This window comes from Papio anubis, chromosome 18 (assembly GCF_008728515.1).
Source record: "Papio anubis isolate 15944 chromosome 18, Panubis1.0, whole genome shotgun sequence".
Lineage (NCBI taxonomy): Eukaryota > Metazoa > Chordata > Mammalia > Primates > Cercopithecidae > Papio > Papio anubis.
Window position 1 is genome coordinate 64,017,791 of NC_044993.1, and position 20,432 is coordinate 64,038,222.

Sequence of the window (20,432 nt, forward strand, 5' to 3'; positions counted from 1 at the left end):
ACTCCTCACTGTCAGACAGTAGCTGGATCCAGCACCCACCCCCAAAGGCAGTTAGTCTTTTCTAGTGACAGGGAAGGAAGGTGGACCTTGGGAGCCAGGGTGGGGACATCCATAAGACCGGCACGCACCATGGTCTGAGAGAGGCTCTGAACAAACTCAGCAAGCGAGGAGTTCTTCAACACTTTGAACACAGTGTATTTCACTTTTTCTTCATCGTACATGTCATTTCCTTGGTGGCCACAAAACTGGTCCTCTGCGACTATCTGAAAATTTGTATGAAAACACAGAAGACTTGACAACTGACAAAAAATGAGTCCACACTGAACACATTTAAACATTAAAATGCTGAAAACTCATTTTTTGTTCTAAAGAAACTTCTTCAGAAGACCAATGAAGAAAAACAGCATAAAATGACCAAAATGTAAACCTATTTATTTAGAAATAGGAGGCTGTGGGCTGGGCACGGTGGCTCACGCCTGTAATCCCAGCACTCTGGGAGGGTGAGGCAGGTGGATCACCTGAGGTCAGGAGTTCCAAGACCAGTCTGACCTACATGGAGAAACCCTATCTCTACCAAAAATACAAAATTAGCTGGGTGTAGTGGCACATGCCTGTAATCCCAGCTACTCGGGAGGCTGAGGCAGAGGTTGAGGTGAGCAGAGATCATGCCACTGCATTCCAGCCTGGGCAACAAGAGTGAAACTCCGTCTCAAAAAAAAAAAAGAAAAGAAAAAAGAAAAGGAGGCTGTATTTCACTGCAATAACTTAACTCACCTATAAATTGGACCTAGCTACATAGCCAACTGTGACATGACCTCCTCCCTTCTCCAACCCCTACAGTACTTTCTGAAGCAACACACACCCTGACGTGCACTTGATCGCTACTCTGCCCGGTGACCTGACTTCTGACACCCAAGTCTTTACTCGTGAACCGGCCCTGCCCGCCACCAACAGGGCCAGGTGTTACAAATGCTCAGGCAGCTGCCCAGAGCAGCTAAGGGCACAACAGTCCTGGTTTGTGTATCAGGAACTACTCTGGGACTGAGACCAAGCTCAGGAGAGCACGTGGAGCAGCTTCTCTCTGGGCAGTTGCCCTGCGGTGCGGTGGGTGACCCAATGGTCCCAGAGGGGCGGGGGCTGACCTGCACGTGCGTACAGAGATGGGTGCCCTGCTTCATGGTGACCCAGGAGTCCCAGAAGGGTGGGGGCTGACCTGCACTTGCATATAGAGATGGGCTTCCTGCCGTTCCTTCCGCTTCTGAGCCTCGATCCTTTTCTCTTCTTGTAATCGCTCCACCAACTGCTGAGGAATATCATGGTCGGTGACCGCCTGTAAAACTTCACCTGCAGGACAAAGGCATCCTCTTTGACCTCTGCAGATGGACTTTCGCCTCCTTAGAAGCTCCTGATTCTAGGTCATCATTAATAAGATGATCTATTAGGCCAGGCTTGGTGGCTCATTCCTGTAATCCCAGCACTTTGGGAGGCCAAGGCAGGCGGATCACGAGGTCAGGAGATCAAGACCATCCTGGCGGCCGGGCGCGGTGGCTCACGCCTGTAATCCCAGCACTTTGGGAGGCCGAGGCGGGCGGATCCCGAGGTCAGGAGATCGAGACCATCCCATAGCCACGGTGAAACTCCGCCTCTCTACTAAAAATGCAAAAGTTAGTCGGGTGAGGCAGCTGGCTCTGTAGTCCCAGCCACTCGGGAGGTTGAGGCAGGAGAATGGCGCGGAACCTGGGAGGCGGAGCTTGCAGTGAGCCGAGACCCCACTGCACTCCAGCCTGGCTTAATTAAGCCAGACCCCTGTCTCAAAAAAAAAAAAAAAAAAAAAAAAAAAGACCATCCTGGCTAACATGGTGAAACCCCATCTCTACTTATAAAAAAAATACAAAAAATTAGCCGGGCGTGGTGACGGGCCCCTGTAGTTCCAGCTACTCAGGAGGATGAGGCAGGAGAATGGCGTGAATCCAGGAGGTGGAGCTTGCAGTGAACCGAGATCGCGCCACTGCACTCCAGCCTGGGCGACAGAGTGAGACTTTGTCTCAAAATAAAATAAAATAATCTATTAACGTGAAATTACTTGGTACCATGAGTCTGCACAAGCCCAACCCTGCTTGTTTCTGGGCTGTTGTAAATATAGTGGAATAAGCATAAAACATGTCTGGACAAAAAAGGATACTGTGAATTCATGGTACAAATGTCAAGTCCACCACAGTAAAGGACAGAACAAAAGTGAACGCTACTCACTCAGTTTTGATTCCCTGATATAGACTAACATGTAAGCATTGGTGCAGTGTCGAACAGACAGGTCGTCATCGTGACCCCCATAATTGTGCTCAATTGCTTCCTCTTTAGTGCACCTTGACACCACGTCGTCATCAAATTTACACCACTGCAAGGAAAGCAACACACATCAGCAGCGATCAAGCACTGTGACAAGCACCCAACACTAGAAGGCAGCGTTGTTCTAAAATGTGTGAACTTCTAGGTATGCCCCTGGTTGAAAAAATATACGTGTATACATACACGGGCACACAACTTGATGGTGTGCTAGGCAGGCAGAGCCTCAGGCATCCACTCATACAATTCACTAGGACCTTTGCCATCCCCATTCAACATTCTGTGGGCATTACTACCGTTCGCCCAATGGCAATTTTTCTAATCTACTCAAATAGCCCGTTTTCCACTTAGGTTCAATCTACTGACATTACCAACTCTTTACAGAATTAAAAAGGCCATACTGAGCACACCAAATGAGAGTTCAAATTTTATACTTTAGTTATAAGATTAAATGGGTTGTTTTATCCTATCCCATGGCATTTTATGGAATCAAGTTAAGGGCCAGACTGAAGTCAACATGCCATGTCTCTAACAGTTATCTTCCCATCTGCCTTGTGGATGGAGCCGTATTAAATAGTGGCGAGCGCTACTGTTACAGGTACTCTTCACTGTTTTCTCATGCCGTGGGGTCCCTCCATAAAACCTCCTTGGCAGGAGCTGGGTGCTGGCCCTGTGGTCTTGGAGGTAGATTCCAAGATCCTCATCTGCCAAATGAGTATGGCGCCCTCTACGCTCCCAAGGGTGGTGGTGAAGACTGCATGAGAACCCCATGAGAGGAAACAAGAGAGGACCAGGGGGCATGCAGAGGGACATGCAACCAGCCGGCCTCTCCAACTGGGCCCATGGCATGGGTAATTATCCCACAAGCATTCAGAAGAAAATGTAAGTGTCTCACGTGAGATATAAGGGATTCTGTAGGTTCCAACATTGATTACTAACGAAGAGAAGCACAAATGCTAATTTACTATTTCCCTCCAAATCTCAGCAATTAAATGGATGGGACAACAGCACTTAGTAGCCGGAGAATACACAGATCAATTAGGGGTCCCTGACAAGGTCCCAAGTAGGAACCAAAACAGGCTGAAGCAGAGTGTCTGTGTTAACTTTCTGATGAGCTCGCATTCAGTCCTGGGTCCCAGCACTTACTTTGCCATCCCCTTTAGGGTTTAGATAAACCACATAATGTCCACCATGATTATCTCCACTATGAACCAGGACTGCATGAAGAATATAATTTGCAGGGTCCTTAGGATCTGTTTTTTGCAAAAATTCATCAAGTGGTAACTGCTCTGGGAATTCAAACCTATTAGAAAACATTTTAAAAGAAATTCAGTATTAATTTACACAAAAAAATATCACACTTTACAGTAAGTAAGGCCATTTAATGTATTGGCTCATCTTTAATGTGATAAGCATGAACTGCCTTGGAAAGGCCTATGAACTACATAACGTAAAGTCTACTTGATGGAAATAATTATTCCTAGTCAACATAATAAATACACACTACGAATAATTTAGGCTGGGGGAATTCCAAATATATCAAGAAATGATTCTGAGGGTCGAGAGGTTAAGACTACTAAGGATATCTGCAAACTGAGAAACATGAAAAATCAAATTCAGAAAGACATGTAAAAATATTTCCCACTCTGATTATCGACTTAGTTTTAATATTCTACAGACATCCTGAATTCGACAAAGTTTTAACTGGCTCTACAAATTTTGATTTACTTGACCAAATTTCACCATCAGGGTTGCAAAATTAAGAGGCAGGAAGGCAAGTTCCACGGGTGGGGGCTGGTCCCAAGCACAGCATTCGCCCCGCCTGTGAAGCAGCCAGCACTCAGTTCACAGCCCCTGCAGCCTTCAGGAATGGTGGCCTCAAGTTGCCAAACCTTTGGATTCCTAAACGATGCCAATAGCATCTATGTAAAATCTCACAATTTAAAAAATGTTGGCCACTGGCTCCAATAAAAACAAAAACAAAGTAAGGACCTAAAGAAACATACCAACAGGTGGGAACTGGTCTGAAGGCTGCCAGTTTGTGAGTTCTGGCTGAGACAGCTTCTGACCTACATAAAGACTGAATGGGTGACGAAAGGCTCAGCTGGTGGCAAGTAACATGATTTGATTATACTCTCCGTCAAACCTGAAAGCTGAATGACCAATCTACATTCCATACAAAGCTGGTGCTCAACCTACTCAGGATAAAACTACTGCATCCTCTATCAGACAAGGTAGTGCACACTGTCACTCCTGCACCTGGTATTTTAACAATCTAAAAACTACTTGTGGCTGGGGGTGGTGTTTCATGCCAGTACTCCCAGCACTTTTGGGAGGCTGAGGCCAGCAGATCACTTGAGACCAGCCTGGCCAGCATGGTGAAACCCTCACTCTATTAAAATACAAAAATTAGCCAGGTACTTGGAAGGCTGAGGCACAAGGATCGCTTGAGCCCAGCAGTTCAAGGCTGCAGCAGTGAGCCATAATAGTGCCACTGCACTCCAGCCTGGGCAACACAGCAAGACTCCGTCTCAAAAACATAACAAAATAAATAAAAATAGGGCCAGGCGCGGTGGCTCAAGCCTGTAATCCCAGCACTTTGGGAGGCCGAGACAGGCGGATCACGAAGTCAGGAGATCGAGACCATCCTGGCTAACAAGGTGAAACCCCGTCTCTACTAAAAAATACAAAAAACTAGCCGGGCGAGGTGGCAGGCGCCTGTAGTCCCAGCTACTCGTGAGGCTGAGGCAGGAGAATGGCGTGAATCTGGGAGGCGGAGCTTGCAGTGAGCTGAGATCTGGCCACTGCACTCCAGTCTGGGCGACAGAGCGAGACTCCGTCTCAAAAAATAAAAAAAATAAAAATAAAATAACTACTTGTAATTGGCATACAAACAACTACTTTAGCATTCCTGAAAACTCTAGCACATTCTAGAAGTTGATGCCAACTGAGAGACAACAAAATATTGGAAAATCCTATTTAAACAAATACACTAAAAGTCCCTGTGAAATAACATTTACAATTGGTCAAAATTAAATTTATTTATTTATTTTTTTTTTTTTGAGACAGAGTCTCGCTCTGTCACCCAGGCTGGAGTGCAGTGGCCGGATCTCAGCTCACTGCAAGCTCCGCCTCCCGGGTTCACGCCATTCTCCTGACTCAGCCTCCAGAGTAGCTGGGACTACAGGCGCCCGCCACCTCGCCCGGCTAGTTTTTTGTATTTTTTAGTAGAGACGGGGTTTCACCAGGTTAGCCAGGATGGTCTCGATCTCCTGACCTTGTGATCAGCCCGTCTCGGCCTCCCAAAGTGCTGGGATTACAGGCTTGAGCCACCGCACCCGGCCCAAAATTAAATTTATTAGAAATCCTGTGAATGCAAGATCTGTGACGCAGAAACAGCCCCATCCTTGTGGACTTAAATCAGCCCTGGGACTGGGCAAAGCATCTTGAGAGGGGAAACAGACTCGGCAGAGGCGGCCTCTGAAACTTGACATAAATTAATTCCTTTAACACTGCTGCTCTTGGGACACAGAGGTAGAAGGGAAATCTAAATAAATCAGACGTGGGACTGAAAATACAAAGACTGAGGAAAGCACTGAGACTAACCCCCTAGACCAGCGCAATGATGAAATCTTAACTTTACATCCCACTACAGATTACCTATCATTGATCTTGATATTTTGGTCCGTCTGAGGGTCATACATAAATCTCATCAGTTGTAGATGTAACACTGGTGGCAACGTTAGGAATTTCACACCTTTCTCGGCTTCCTGAACATTGAAAAAGAAACGCAAATGTAGTTAGCCTCTACTTACTCCTAGAAGCAATGAAATCAACAGCGGCTCAGCAAGATTGGAACATGTCTGGGGACTCTGGAGACAAAGGCAGGGAAGTTTAGGTGTCCATTTAGGGCATCTTTGAAATGTTTTCTTTAGGTCTGTTTATGGGTCTCTTTGTTCGTTAAAATAATGCTGCACCAGCATGACTGTGAGATTCTCTTACCTTGGATTCTATTCTAACTTGATATCCAGCAATGGGGGAAGAAATGGTTAAGGAAATTTAGACAGTCATTTGATGCTGAATTATACAGTCATTAAACACTGTGCAAATTATGGAGATCCACAGAAAAATCGTTAAATGGAAAAGCAGAAAACTCTGGTTATAATTACGCAAGATTAGGTATGCTTATGAAACGCCCAAACAGAACAAGTAGCAATGAACCCAGTGATGGGTTGGCAGGATTATAAGCTTCCTTTCCTTGGGCTCTTTGATGTTTGCATAAGAACCTATGTATCACAGGGCACGCCCTTAGTGCTTATGGCTCAATCCCACTTCTAAGAAAGTTCTGATCCAGTGTCAGCAAGGCCCTTCCCCAGCTGACTGCCAGCCTCTGTGGGACAGGACACCCCAACTTCTCAACAAGCCTTCTCTGGGGACATCGGACTCTACAGCTCTCGCCCCGCTTTGTCTCTGCTCCATCTTGGCCAGCTCTTTGTTCCTCAGTAAAATCAGGCTTTGCCGATCTCACCCACGGCCAGGTGGTCAGGGTCCCTCAATGCACATCTGACTCACAGCTCTATTTCCAATGCAGACCTTCCTTCTGGCTGGAAACCCACCTGCCCCGTAGCTAGCAAGAGACCTGGAGGAATTGGGGGCCATAACAAGACACACCCGTAAGCCAAGGTTCTTGGATGTACATGAGCTGCTCGTTTAAGACAGGGCTATCTCAGGAAAGACAAAAACAGACCTCAGGAGCCCACTCCACAGTGGGGAAGGGCCTGTTTTTAATACAGCCAGAAAGATAAAAGGATTCTGTCTCCACCGCTGTCCACTGAGGCTTTGACTCAAATACACATTGCTCAACCAGACCCTAAAACATCCAGAATAGAAAATAATAATTCTTGTGAGTAGACCAGAATATTTCTTAACCACACCAAGCTGCCAAAGTTCTCATTAAAAAATAACTTTCTGGCCAAGCGCAGTGGCTTACACCTGTAATCCCAGCACTTTGGGAGGCTGAGGCAAGTGGATCACAAGGTCAGGGGTTTGAGACCAGCCTGGCCAATATGGTGAAACCCCATCTCTACTAAAACTACAAAAATTAGTTGGGCATAATGGCGGGTGCCTGTAGTCCCAGCTGCTCGGGAGGCTGAGGTAGAAGAATTGCTTGAACCCGGAAGGCGGAGGTTGCAGTGAGTCGAGATCACACAACTGCACTCTAGCCTGGGGAACAGAGCGAGGATCCATCTCAAAAAAAAAAAAAAAAAAAAAAAAAAAAAAAGCAACTTTCTGATCTATACCTCAGTTCCTCAGTCCAACTGGACAGACCTAGCAGAAGAGTACATTTGAAGCTGACTACAAAATGGGTACACGGGCATCATGAACTATACACTGGCAGGCTTTGTAAGCACACACCGGCCTGAAATTTTTAATTATAAATCAGTTGAGTCAATGAGTCAAGGTTGTAAGATGACATAACAGACCCTGGATCACTGGATCCACGAGGACACTGCAGATCCAACAGACCAGCCAGACCAGCAGCCAGGAACAGTTCATTTCCCTCCATCCAAGCGGGGGCTGGCCACCTGGTCACGCACCATGCTCACTGCTCTGTCAGATGCCCAGAAAACTGGGGGCCACAACCCTAGAGAACACACTCCTCATTCTAAAGTCGGGATCCTCAGAAAACTAAATTCATTAAAAATACATTTAAAAATAAAGCAACACAACCTAAATAAACACAGTCCAACTCACCAAGAAATGCCACTTGTGACCAGGAGAAACTGAAGGAAAACTGGAGCAGTGACACCAGTAAGGTGAGGAACGGGGAAAGGATAAGATTCCTAAAACCCCACGAGACCCTCCATCCTGCTGGATGTGCTTCTACGGGATAAATCAGCTGCACTCCCATCTCCTAATACCCCCTCACCCTCCCCATTCGACTATCCAAGAAACAGAATCCTTGTATACTCTAAATACCAGAAACACATGAAAGGGCACAAGCAATTTCTTATTTAGCAATTAAAAGAACTGAAAATAAAGAAGAAAACTACAATAGGACACTAGCACAAAACACCCAAGTTACCTGTAAGCCATGTTCCCCAGCGTCGTATTTATTGTCCCCATCGAGCTGTTCTACTGCCACATAATCCACAAATGATTCAAATACTTTGGAAAAGAGAGAGAAAAGTCAATTGCTAAAGCTTCATTTATAATATAGCCAACCCAGGTATAAGTTATTTAAATCAGCATATTTAGGAATAGCAGAGAAGGTAAACAACACTAATTAAGAACAGTAATTCTCCCCCTGTAGCCAATACTGTAGGTAAATGTGCTGTTAGCACCTTTGCTCATTGGCCAAAGGTCATTAGTATCTTTCCTAAGGACATTAAAATGACAATATGGAGGTAACAGTTAAGGTTTTACTGTTATTTGAACAAAGCACACACTGTAAAGCTATGATTATGAAGACAGCTTGGAATTGGGCACTATGGACCACCCCTTGGTCTCAAAAGCAGAGATGCACAAAGATGAACGGCTGCCTGATGTGGCAGAACAAGAAAAACCTCGATTTCCTCAGAGGTCAACACGGGATGGAGTGGAAGTTGGTCCTGGCATCTCCTCACCCCCACTTATTCCAGGTGGATTGTAGATAAATGGAAAAGGCAAAATAGTAAAAAGTAATAGAATTTTACAGGACATAAAAAGCAAACAAGGACACACTGTATTTCCCTAAAATTAAGAATGGTAACGTTAAGAGTGAAAGGACAAGCCACATGCTGAGGGACAAGCTCTCAATCCAACACAGAATTGTGCAGCCACAGTGTATGCAGAGCTCTTCCTGCTCCGATCATGAAGGAAACATGCAACTACACAACACTGAAAACAGCTGCAGTCACGCTCCGAACACATGTGGTACAGGACAGGGATCCCTGACGGGACAAATGAGAGTCCCGTGATGGGCCCAGCTCTGCTGAGAGTTTACAGGCTGCAGCCAGCGAAAGGCAAACCCAGAAAGAGCCAAGAAGTGAGAATCAGAGGAGCCCAAGGGAGTTGGAACCTGAGGGGCAGAGTAGCCAAAAGCAGAATGGTGCCCAGAAAGCAAGATCTGGGGATGTGCAGTTTCTTCCGAAGCTGTCAGTGAGAACTGACTAGTGAAATCGAGGAAATTACCTGGGGCAAGGGAAAGCAGCAGCAAGAGGATGAGGACTGGGGGGAACAACCTTCAGAGCTCATGACAGGCTGGGAAGTCTGTGTTCCCATCAGCCACAGCGGAAAAACCTCTGAACACCTGGGAGACTCAGCTAACAACTAAAGGGACGTGGGGACAGGTTATCCCTCAAGTAAAACCTGTTCTCCCACCTAGCAAGGCTTAAAAACAAGACTCAAAGGAAGCAAATGATTAACAAATCACTTATCTGTGCGTAAGAGCAAAGGTTAGTAATATCTAACGCCCAGCAAGATAAAAATCACCATGCCTGCTGTTCAATAAAAAGGTTACCAAGCATGTGGCCCAATACAGTGGCTCTGTGGCTCCCACCTGTAATCCCAGCACTTTGGGAAGCCGAGGCGGGTGGATCCCATGAGGTCAGGAGTTCGATACCACCCTGGCCAAAACATGGTGAAACCCCGTCTCTACTAAAGATGCAAAAATTAGCTGGGTGTGGTGGCGGGCACCTGTAATGCCAGCTACTCAGGAGGCTGATAGGAGAACTGCTTGAACCCAGGAGACGGAGGTTGTAATGAGCCGAGACGGCGCCACTGCACTCCAGCCTGGGCGACAGAGTGAGACTCCGTCTCAAAAAAAAAAAAAGAAAAAAGAAAAAAAAAAAGATTACCAAGCATGCAAAGAAGCTGAAACCACCACCCAAGACAAAGAGAACAATCCTTCAATAGAAACAGACGCAGAAATCTCACAGATGACAGAATTAGTAGACAAGAGCATTATCAACTTAAGTCCAAAGGAGAAGAAAGCAAGAGCATACTAAGAAGAGACACAAGGCTGGGCATGGTCCCAACACTTCGGGAGGCCAAGGCGGGCAGACTGCTTGAGCGCAGGACCTCCGAGACTGGCCTAACACGGCAACACCTTGTCTCCAAATAATTATAATTAATTGATAAATACATAGAAAAAAAAAAAACAGATAAAGATTTCCATTTAAAAAAAAATCCAGGCCAGGCGCAGTGGCTCAAGCCTGTAATCCCAGCACTTTGGGAGGCCGAGACGGGCGAATCACAAGGTCAGGAGATTGAGACCATCCTGGCTAACAAGGTGAAACCCCGTCTCTACTAAACCCCGTCTCTACAAAAAACTAGCCACACGAGGTGGTGGGCGTCTGTAGTCCCAGCTACTCGGGAGGCTGAGGCAGAATGGTATAAACCTGGAAGGCGGAGCATGCAGTGAGCTGAGATCCAGCCACTGCACTCCAGCCTGGGCGACAGAGCACAACTCCGTCTCAAAAAAAAAAAAAAAAAATCCAAGTCAAACTTCTAAAAATAAAAAAAATTTTAAAGTCTGAAAATCGGGCCAGGCGCGGCGGCTCAAGCCTGTAATCCCAGCACTTTGGGAGGCCAAGACGGGCAGATCGAGAGATCAGGAGATCGAGACCAACCTGGCTAACAAGGTGAAACCCCATCTCTACTAAAAATTACAAAAAACTAGCCGGGCGAGGTGGCGGGCGCCTGTAGTCCCAGCTACTCGGGAAGCTGAGGCAGGAGAATGGCGTAAACCCGGGAGGCGGAGCTTGCAGTGAGCTGAGATCCGGCCACTGCACTCCAGCCTGGGTGACAGAGCAAGACTCTCTCTCAAAAAAAGAGGAGAGAAGAGGGAAGAGAGAAGAGAAGAGAAGTGAAGCGAAGCGAAGCGAAGTGAAGCGAAGCGTGAGGCGCTTGGGGCCGAGAAACAAATGAACAAGAGTGAGGACACTACCGCCCACTTCTCAGAAACGATGCGAGCAAGAAGATGGTGGAACATCTAACAGACCAAAGGCAGGAAACTGCCAATCTAGAAGTCTACACCGACTTAAAATGTCTTTCACAACTGCAGATGAAATAAAATCTTTCCAGGCATGCAAGCTGAAAAAACTCATCTCAGCCAACCTGCACTCAATGATTCCTAATAAGAATCCATATCCAAATTAAAAACAGAGGAGCACTGCAAGCTGTAAATATGCGGGTCAACATAAAGCACTTCCCCTCCTCACTCTTTTTATTTTATTTTACTTTCTTGAGACAGGCACTTGCTCTGTTGCCCAGGATAGAGTACAGTGGTGCAATCATGGCTCGCTGCAGCCTTGAACTCCAGGGCTCAAGCTATCTTCCCGCCTCAGCCTTGAGTAGCTGGGACTACAGGTGCATGCCACCACACCCAGTTAATTTTTGTAGTTTTTGTAGAGATGGAGTCTCACTATGTTGCCTGTCTCACTATGTTGCTGGCCTCAAACTCCTGGGTTCTAGCAATCCTCCCGCCTCAGCCTCCCAAAGTGCTGAAATTACAGGCATGAGCGACCACACCCATCCTCCCCCTTATTTTAAATATTTCTTTAAAAGAATGACTATAAATCAGTTAAGGGAAAAAAAAGAAGCCAATACTAAAATTGTTAAAGTATTTAAACAAGCATTTTATAAAGGAAGATATCCAAATTGCCAATAAGCATTTGAAAAGGTAAGAACAACCTCACTGATCTTCAAGGAAATACAGCACCATATATACTCCCACCAAAATCTTTCCATGTCCGGCAACTGACAGCTCCAGTGTGGGTATGGAGCAACTGTAACTCTGACACCTTGCTGATGACTGTGAAACTGATAAACCACTTTGCTAACTTTATCCATCAAGCTGAACATATGCACACCCTACAGGCCAGTAATTCCTCTTCCTCCAAATGCAAACAGGCATTAAGAATGGTCAATCTGCCTTATGTCCAACCACCTCAAACGGAGACCAACCCAAATATCAATCAGAAGAAGAAAGATTTCAAAATTTTTGTGGTATATTCTCAAAATGGAATACTATAAAGCAACACAAATGATTACTATGACTAGTCCCAGTGTGGATTTATCTCATGAATGTGCTCAGCAAAAGAAATCAGACACAGGCTGGACACGGTGGCTCATGTCTAATTCCAGTGCTTTGGGAGCCTAAGGCAGGAAGGCTGCTTGAACCCAGGAGTTGAAGACCAGCCTGAGCAACAAAGCGAGACCCCATCTCTATTAAAAAAAAAAAAAAAAAAAAAATTAGCTGGGTGTAGTGGCACACACCTGTGTTCCCCCAGCCACTGGGGAAGCTGAAGCAGGAGTTTGAGGCTGCAGTGAGCTATCATTGCACCATTGCACCCCAGCCTATACAGCACAAGACCCTATCTCAAAAAACAACAACAAAATAAACAAATACATCCTACTACAAAATTCTATTTAAATAGACACCTAAAACATGCAAAGTTAACCGAGGATGTTAGAAGTCCACATGGTGGTTTCCTGTGAGGAGAGGGAGGCAGTGGCTGGGAAGGGCTGTGGGGGTGCTGGCCAACACTAGAGCTGGGTGGAGGTGACAAGCCTGTGTTCACCCAGTGAGCTGTTTGCTTAAGATCTGAGCCATTCTCTGTGTTTAGACTGTTTAAAAAAACATCACTTGTGTAAATGAAACATTAAACCACAATAGAAACCATCAAAAGATCATGCCATTAGATACACGCAACACTTACTATTTTTCTTTCCTTTGATACTTAGCTGGATATCATAATAATCTTCTCTTCTATCAGACCGATAGTCTACTTCTTTACACTGGATATAGGACTGCAAATAAGGAAAGTTAAAAGTGACTTAAGTAGTAATAGTCAAAAAATTCATATTCTAAAACCTTTTCAAAAGATCTTTTAGAACTGGTAGCCACATACCACCATTTTGCCGCGGAATAATTTGGGTATAGTGCCCTCTACACAGGTGCCTTTCATCTTATTTTCCACATTATCAAGCAACTGAAAAAGAAAGTTTTGGCTTTAAAAAAAGGTTTTTATGCTTAATATATACATTAATTTTATAATGGACTACAAATATCAATGTTCAAAGAAGTCGTAGACTATAAAAATATAACCTCCAGCATGCAATTATCAAAAACATATACAAAATCTTCTTTCTTGGTTGGATTTTTACAAACATCTCTACATGCAACAGTTGAGGTTAACCTTTTATACAGCCTTTGGAATAAATTAGTAATCTGTAGTGCCTTTAGAAGCATTTTTATTTTTTTTACCTCTGTGGAAAAGCATGTAAAATTGTTCACTAAACTTAACTCGTAATGGTCCACACCAAGAGATTAATGAGGTTGAGCCTGTCAACAGGATTGACTGGTTTGTCCATGGATATTTAATGAACTGGATTCAATCCAGCTAGTGCTGCAAAAAAGAAAACACACCTTGCCCAGCCAATCACCTTGAACAGCCATTTCATGTTGTGTGTGTGTGTTTCTGTGTCTTTAATCACAACTCGAAGAATGAGGATTTGCTAGCGACTAGTGACGCCGCGGGGAGAGTAATCGCCGCATACTGAGTTCTGCTCAGTGAGAACCTCGCTGCATAGGAGGTGTCTGAACACTGGAGTAAGAATAGAAGTCACCACTTTACAGTGACTCAGGACCAACGGGACAGCCAACAAAGCCAGTCTTTGGTTCCTGGATTAGTAACTCATGTATATATACCAATTTAACAAATTAAAAGCCTACTGCCTGCTAGTATAAAATTCAAGCTTCCTCACTTCACCTTCAAATCCCTATTCAAATAATTCTTACCAGCCTTTTAAAACTAGACAGCTGCTGCCTTTTTGTAGCCTCAGTCTGATCCTAAACAAAGATGGGCATTTTCTGAATTAGGTCTGAGGTTTTACTTGGTAATAACTCTTTTTTTTTTTTTTTTTTGAGACAGAGTCTCGCTCTGTCGCCCAGGCTGGAGTGCAGTGGCGCGATCTCGGCTCACTGCAAGCTCCGCCTCCCGGGTTCACGCCATTCTCCTGCCTCAGCCTCCCGAGTAGCTGGGACTACAGGCGCCCACAACCGCGCCCGGCTAATTTTTTTTTGTATTTTTAGTAGAGACGGGGTTTCACCGTGGTCTCGATCTCCTGACCTTGTGATCCGCCCGCCTCGGCCTCCCAAAGTGCTGGGATTACAGGCGTGAGCCACCGCGCCCGGCCAGTAATAACTCTTGACAATGCTTCAAAAAATATTCATTTTAAGAAATATACAAGTACTGCTTGAAACTTACCACTCGACAAAGCTCCTGAACATCGTGTTGCATGAAGCTATCTAAAGTTTCCCACCTTTCAAAGATAAAACAAACATCTCCATTTAAACGCTCAACTTTCAAATGCGCAAATTAAAAGTAACTTAGATTGAAAAACTAAACTGGATAGTCAGTTATTATTCTCAAATTCCTTTCCTGTGAAGATTATTTTTGGGAGTTATAATTCAGACGGATTTACTGCTAGGGGAAGTCGTGTTTCCAAGAAAATGTAACAAATTTGAAAGCAATACAGGTTCTTGTGTTGAAAAGTAAAAACCTTAAGCGGTGAACTCTTTCTCAAGCAAAATTCTAAAACAAAGTATCTATTTCCAAAGAAATGAAACAAATACAATGATAAAAGCACTGACACCATTAAATGCTCAAGACTCCCTAAATTAAGTGCCTACAGTATGCTCTACTGACTTTCCTATTCTCTACTCATTTGTCCTTTAAAAAAAAAAAAAAAGAGGAAGCAGAATGGCAAAGGCAGATGTCTAATACATACCCAAATGACTTTGTTAGCTTTTTTGTTCCTACAGGTTTATCACTGTGTTGTAATTCATAGAACACCCTTTGTAATGCTAAAGGGACACTTTTAGATGAATCGTCCCCCTCGGTTGGCATCATGTATACAGCCTGAAAGAATTAATTCAGATTTAAGAATTTATTCTGAGAAGATGCAGGGAAATTTAAAAAACAGGAAGAATTTAATCTTCATGTTTTAAAAAATCATTTCTAATAACACAATGGCTAAGATTGTTGTTAGGGCTTTTAATGATCCCCAAATCGATGAGAAAGTTTACAAAATCATGAACATCTTTAGGGATACTGGAAAACACAAAAATGCAAAAATAAATTCTGAAAATCACCACCCATGTGAGACGGAGTTTCGCTCTGTCTCCCAGGCTGAAGTGCAGTGGTGCAATCTCAGCTCACTGCAACCTCCGCCTCCCAGGTTCAAGCAATTCTCCTTCCTCAGCCTCCTGAGTAGCTGGAATAACTGGCATGCACCACCACGCCAGGCTAATTTCTGAATTTTCAGTAGAGACGGGTTTTCGCCATGTTGGCCAGGCTGGTCTCAAACTCCTGACCTCAGGTGATTTGCCCACCTTGGCCTCCCAAAGTGCTGGGATTGCAGGAGAGACCCACCGCACCCGGCCTCACCCATATGTTCTTGATAAAAAGATAATAGAGAAAGAAGCAAACAAAAAACAAAATCACCCCCCAGAAAACTACTTTTATTTCCTACTTATTGGAGCACCATTTCTTAACTTAGCATTACTTGTGAACAAAACATTTGATAAAAACTTAAATGTGACTAGAATTACCCACACTGAGCTATCCCTGGGATATATCACCACAACCTGCCTGGGTGGCTGTGCAAACATGCTTTCAAGGCTGACAAGCCAGCCAGCTCCCTGCCCACCCCACAACCAGGAGTGCCGATCTCCTGTGCTGCTTCATAATAATCACATGTAATTCTCAAAGTAGAACTGACTGACTCAGCTATATTAGATTTAATGTATGTCTATTCTTTTTATTGAAATTTTCAATAAAAGTAAGTTGCATTGACTTTTCAACTCAGTTTTGATATAAAACTTTGCAAATGTTGCTGTTAATGGATTTTATGATTGTTTTTTCTAAATACCTTCACAAGGTGATTTCTAACACAATCTTAACTCTGTAAACTTAGGTCATGGTTAGGCATGGTGGCTCACGCCTATAATCTGAGCCCCTTGAGAAGCTGAGGCAGGTGGATAGCTTGGGGTCAGGAGTTCGAGACCAGCCTGGACAACATGGTGAAACCCCATCTCTACTAAAATATAAAAATTAGCCGGTTGTGGTGGCGGGTGCCTGTAATCCCAGCTACTCAGGAGGCTGAGGCCAGAGAATCACTTGAACCCGGGAGGCAGAGGCTGCAGTGAGCCAAGGTCACACGATCGCACTCCAATCTAGGTGACAGAGCGAGACTCCGTCTCAAAGGAAAAGGTTGGCGGTGGTAACTCTGAAACACTGAAGCAGTTTACAAAGTAGGTGTCCCAACACTGGGGAATGAAAATGCAGCATGAACTAGCAGCCATCTAAGGAGACAGGGCCAGGGGAGGGAGACTGGGATGTTTGTTGAGAAGACTTTGCTCTGATATACCTGAGAGGAAAGAGTGGGCAGAAGGCTGCAGGAGAGGAACACTATCCATTTACCTTTCGTAGCTGATTCGTGAAAAATAACGTCTGTAGCAGGCTGTTCATGTAACAAGTCGCTCCCTGATTCTTTAAGCCGACATAGCCTGTGTGCTTCTTTGAATCCCACCTGAAAGATCAGTTCAAGGTTGAGAGGATCTTGCAGAGATACCCCACTGCTCCTGCAGTATGTGTGGAGCAATCTGACTCAAGGTCAGCCTTAAGGAAACCGAGGCCAGGAGCACTTATCACACAGCATCCTTCGATGGTCACCGATACCCTTCTGCTTGCTCCACTGTGTGAACTGGTGCAAATGCAACCCCCACATTCACACAGCCCTCGAAGCACCTGCCTGCTGACAGTGGCACTCCTGTCACTGATCAAGCCCAGCACCAACAGACACTTAACGGAGACCTGCATGCTCATACCCAATATGCCTCACAGTAGAGTCTGGTTACATAATTACACTTATCACACGCGAGGTCAGCACAACATGAAAAAAGCTGAAACTTATCTTTTCTGTAGACCCACACACAAGAAGAAACAGGAGTGTGTATTCGCCAAGGTTTGCCTCAGACTTCTAAACTCCCAGAGCTTTTTTTATTTTGTGATTTTGGTGGTTGTTGAAGACAAGATTCTCGGAATTAACTATGTCTTGTACCTTTCCACCCCCACCCCAAGTAGTAAAAGGAAGCCACAGAGAACGGTGCCAGAAAGTAGAGCAATCCTCCCACCTCCACGCCCATCTCCCTCTGTACACAATGCCATGACATGAACACACGACAGTCACCAAGCAGGACCAGTGCTGGAGGAGACACCTACTGCGCAGTACCATTCACCCACCCTGCCACTCCAGGGGTTAGTTCCCAGCCTTGGAAACGCTCAAGTACACCTAACGGCCTGGTCATGCCTCTTTACTCCTCGCTCACCATGTTAGTTGTCGGTGATGCTCGCCTCTTCCTCACACTCGGAGAGGACTTCCTCCCTGCCCTCATCAAAGTAACAACAGAGCACCTCTGCTCTGGGTATTTATGTACCGGTTATTATACAATTATGTTCCAAGGGTCTAACATGTAGAACGGCTCAATCAATCCATTAAAAGAGTGGCAAGCGGGCATGACTCTGTGTGCCACAGGGCAAGCGCAGAGAGGACGCATACTGATTAAATATGTGCATCTCTGTCACATGCATGCCAAAGCTTCTTTCACTGCAGCACAAAAGACATTTTTAACAGCACCCAATTAAAGAAAAACTTACGCAACTCCATGGGGAGCATCCGCCTGTACAAAGACTTCAAAGGTAACTTTGTCATCATCTATAAATCCTTTCTCAGGATCGGTCACTTCCTATAAAACATAAATAAGAATATCCTGCTTGAATAAGAACACACACTTTATTCCCAAGAGACAAATTACATTAGTACCCTGTACTTAATACAGATTAAAATACCTTTTTTTTTTTTTTTGAGACGGAGTATCACTGTGTCTCCCAGGCTGGAGTGCAGTGGCGCGATCTTGGCTCACTGCAAGCTCCGCCCCCCGGGTTCACGCCATTCTCCCACCTCAGCCTCCCAAGTAGCTGGGACTACAGGCGCCCGCTACTACGCCCGGCTAGTTTTTGTGTATTTTTAGTAGAGACGGGGTTTCACCATGTTAGCCAGGATAGTCTCGATCTCCTGACCTTGCGATCCACCCGCCTCGGCCTCCCAAAGTGCTGGGATTACAGGCTTGAGCCACCACGCCCGGCCTAAAATACTTTTTTAAACATACATCCCAACTTTGTTGCTAATTTTAGACTGTTTCAATTTGCTTTTAACAGTGGTCTCACAACACACACAGCAAATGCTTGGCACCTCAGAGGCATCCCAGAGGTACCCAGGAGCTCAGAGCCACAGCATGGACAGGAGAAATCTGTGCTCCTCTAAGCAGGCGAGGGGAGGGGCTGGAGAAGGCAATGATAAGTGACTTAGCGGAGTAAGAAGGAACATTCCTAGATTGTTCCACCGGCTACCACCTCTGCAAAAAGGAGCCAAAATGAACTGAATGAAGTTACTGGAGTCACGTGGAACCACTCAGTACTATGCCTGAATCATGAAAGGACCTCAAACAGCATTATGTCTTTTAAAGGAAATTTAGCCCACTGGGAACTCCCTTTGAATGACTGACTACAAGGTGAGATGTGAATCCAGAAAGCTGCTAAAAACCTAGAATAGGAAACTGGAGGAAACATATTTTCAAAGACATCTGTCCAATTCAGAAAGCAAAAATCTAGCTCTAAAATGAATAAAGGACTTGAAAAATCAAAAAGGTAAGGGAACAACAAACAGTAATGCATCGATTATTTAGACTAAATACACCGTTACTTACACTCCAGGCCATAAAATTGGAAAATCCCCAATCATTTTCTTTATGGAAGAACAAATGACTAATACGACGACTGAACGACTTTTCATCATCTCTGTAATTTATTATCTTCAGTACTGCTTGCGCATGGCAAGACCACGACCTGTTTAAAAAGAGTAATCTGAGCCTTAGTTGACGTATTCACCAGATGTTACACATTTTTAAAGACAGTAAACATAGCACACCAAAATTCCCACTTATATTGTTGTTGCTCTCTCCTTTCCGGTTGGGGTTAAAGGTAGGACGGAGGCATTTTTACCTTTAATAGAAAAAAGGGTGTTTGGGGCTCCCCCAGTGTATTCTGTAGGGATTTCACTCATGGTTTCATTTTTTAAATCCTCAGAAGTTGGAAATTTTAATTGTATCTATACAATTTTGAACTTTCAATACCAGTTGTGGATTCTGTACAAGACTACAACTTTTTGGTCAGATAACAGTTATTAGGAAAGAACCAAAAAGAACAGATGGGTGGATGTAAACCTCTGCTTCTACTGCTGATATAGGGGTCACCTCTCAGTGTCGCTCCTGCCCCTGTAGCCCTTCAGTGCCATGCCTCTCAGGCTCTCCTAGGATGCCCTCCAGCACACACTGGGGAAAAACCAGCCCCAAAACCAGCACCAGGGAGCTCTGTGGCCTTAGTTTGCTGTCCTGCCCTGGCATCAAGGAATTCACTGACGAGGCACAAATTACAACCAAAAGAGAACTACTGTATGCAGTCAACTGTGGAGTGAACCACAAAAGGGTCTCTAAATCCAGGTTCAAAAACCATACATACAGCCCCTTAAGCCACAGAAAGTTAAGGTTTGCGATTAAAGTGGGGCCTTATAAATCAACGCTACAACTGAACCCTGAAACGGTTTGACTCTTCAGGACAAGGGTAGGACAGTGCTGTTCCCACAGCACTTCCTGCTTGCTCGGGATGCTGACACTGGGTATGGACCATTCACTGTTTTTCCAAAGTGCTCTTCAGGCTACAGTTGTCCATCAGACTGAAACAAACCTAGCCCAAATACTCATCAGATCACATCATAATGTGAACAGAAGAGGAAAACTTTTTAAACCATCCAAAAGCCCTGGCTGCATCATAAAACTACCTTGGCACTTCTTACTTAAACATTAAAGAAAATGAAAGTACAGCCGGGCAAAGTGGCTGACGCCTGTAATCCCAGCACTTTGGGAGGCCAAGGAAGGCAGATCACCTGAGGTCAGGAGTTCAAGACCAGCCTGGTCAATATGG

The 20,432-nt window shown here is 44.8% G+C and overlaps 1 protein-coding gene across 4 annotated transcripts in view; it reads right to left on the bottom strand.

The window, feature by feature from the left end:
• USP7 (ubiquitin specific peptidase 7) overlaps positions 1-20,432 on the bottom strand; it is a 59,848-nt gene that overhangs the window by 10,720 nt on the left and 28,696 nt on the right. For all 4 annotated transcript variants that reach the window (XR_002519132.2, XM_009195964.4, XM_003916517.5 and 1 more), the window contains 13 exons: positions 19,160-19,298; positions 18,051-18,139; positions 16,815-16,923; positions 15,121-15,251; positions 14,598-14,652; positions 13,239-13,319; positions 13,047-13,137; positions 8,429-8,511; positions 6,004-6,113; positions 3,490-3,646; positions 2,251-2,395; positions 1,214-1,344; positions 129-263 (listed from right to left, as the gene is read on the bottom strand). Coding sequence is in view for 3 of the 4 variants with exons in the window: in XM_009195964.4 (XP_009194228.1) it covers positions 129-263; positions 1,214-1,344; positions 2,251-2,395; positions 3,490-3,646; positions 6,004-6,113; positions 8,429-8,511; positions 13,047-13,137; positions 13,239-13,319; positions 14,598-14,652; positions 15,121-15,251; positions 16,815-16,923; positions 18,051-18,139; positions 19,160-19,298 (1,456 nt within the window). In the remaining variant the exon portion in view is untranslated. The remainder of the gene's footprint in view (positions 1-128; positions 264-1,213; positions 1,345-2,250; positions 2,396-3,489; positions 3,647-6,003; positions 6,114-8,428; positions 8,512-13,046; positions 13,138-13,238; positions 13,320-14,597; positions 14,653-15,120; positions 15,252-16,814; positions 16,924-18,050; positions 18,140-19,159; positions 19,299-20,432) is intronic.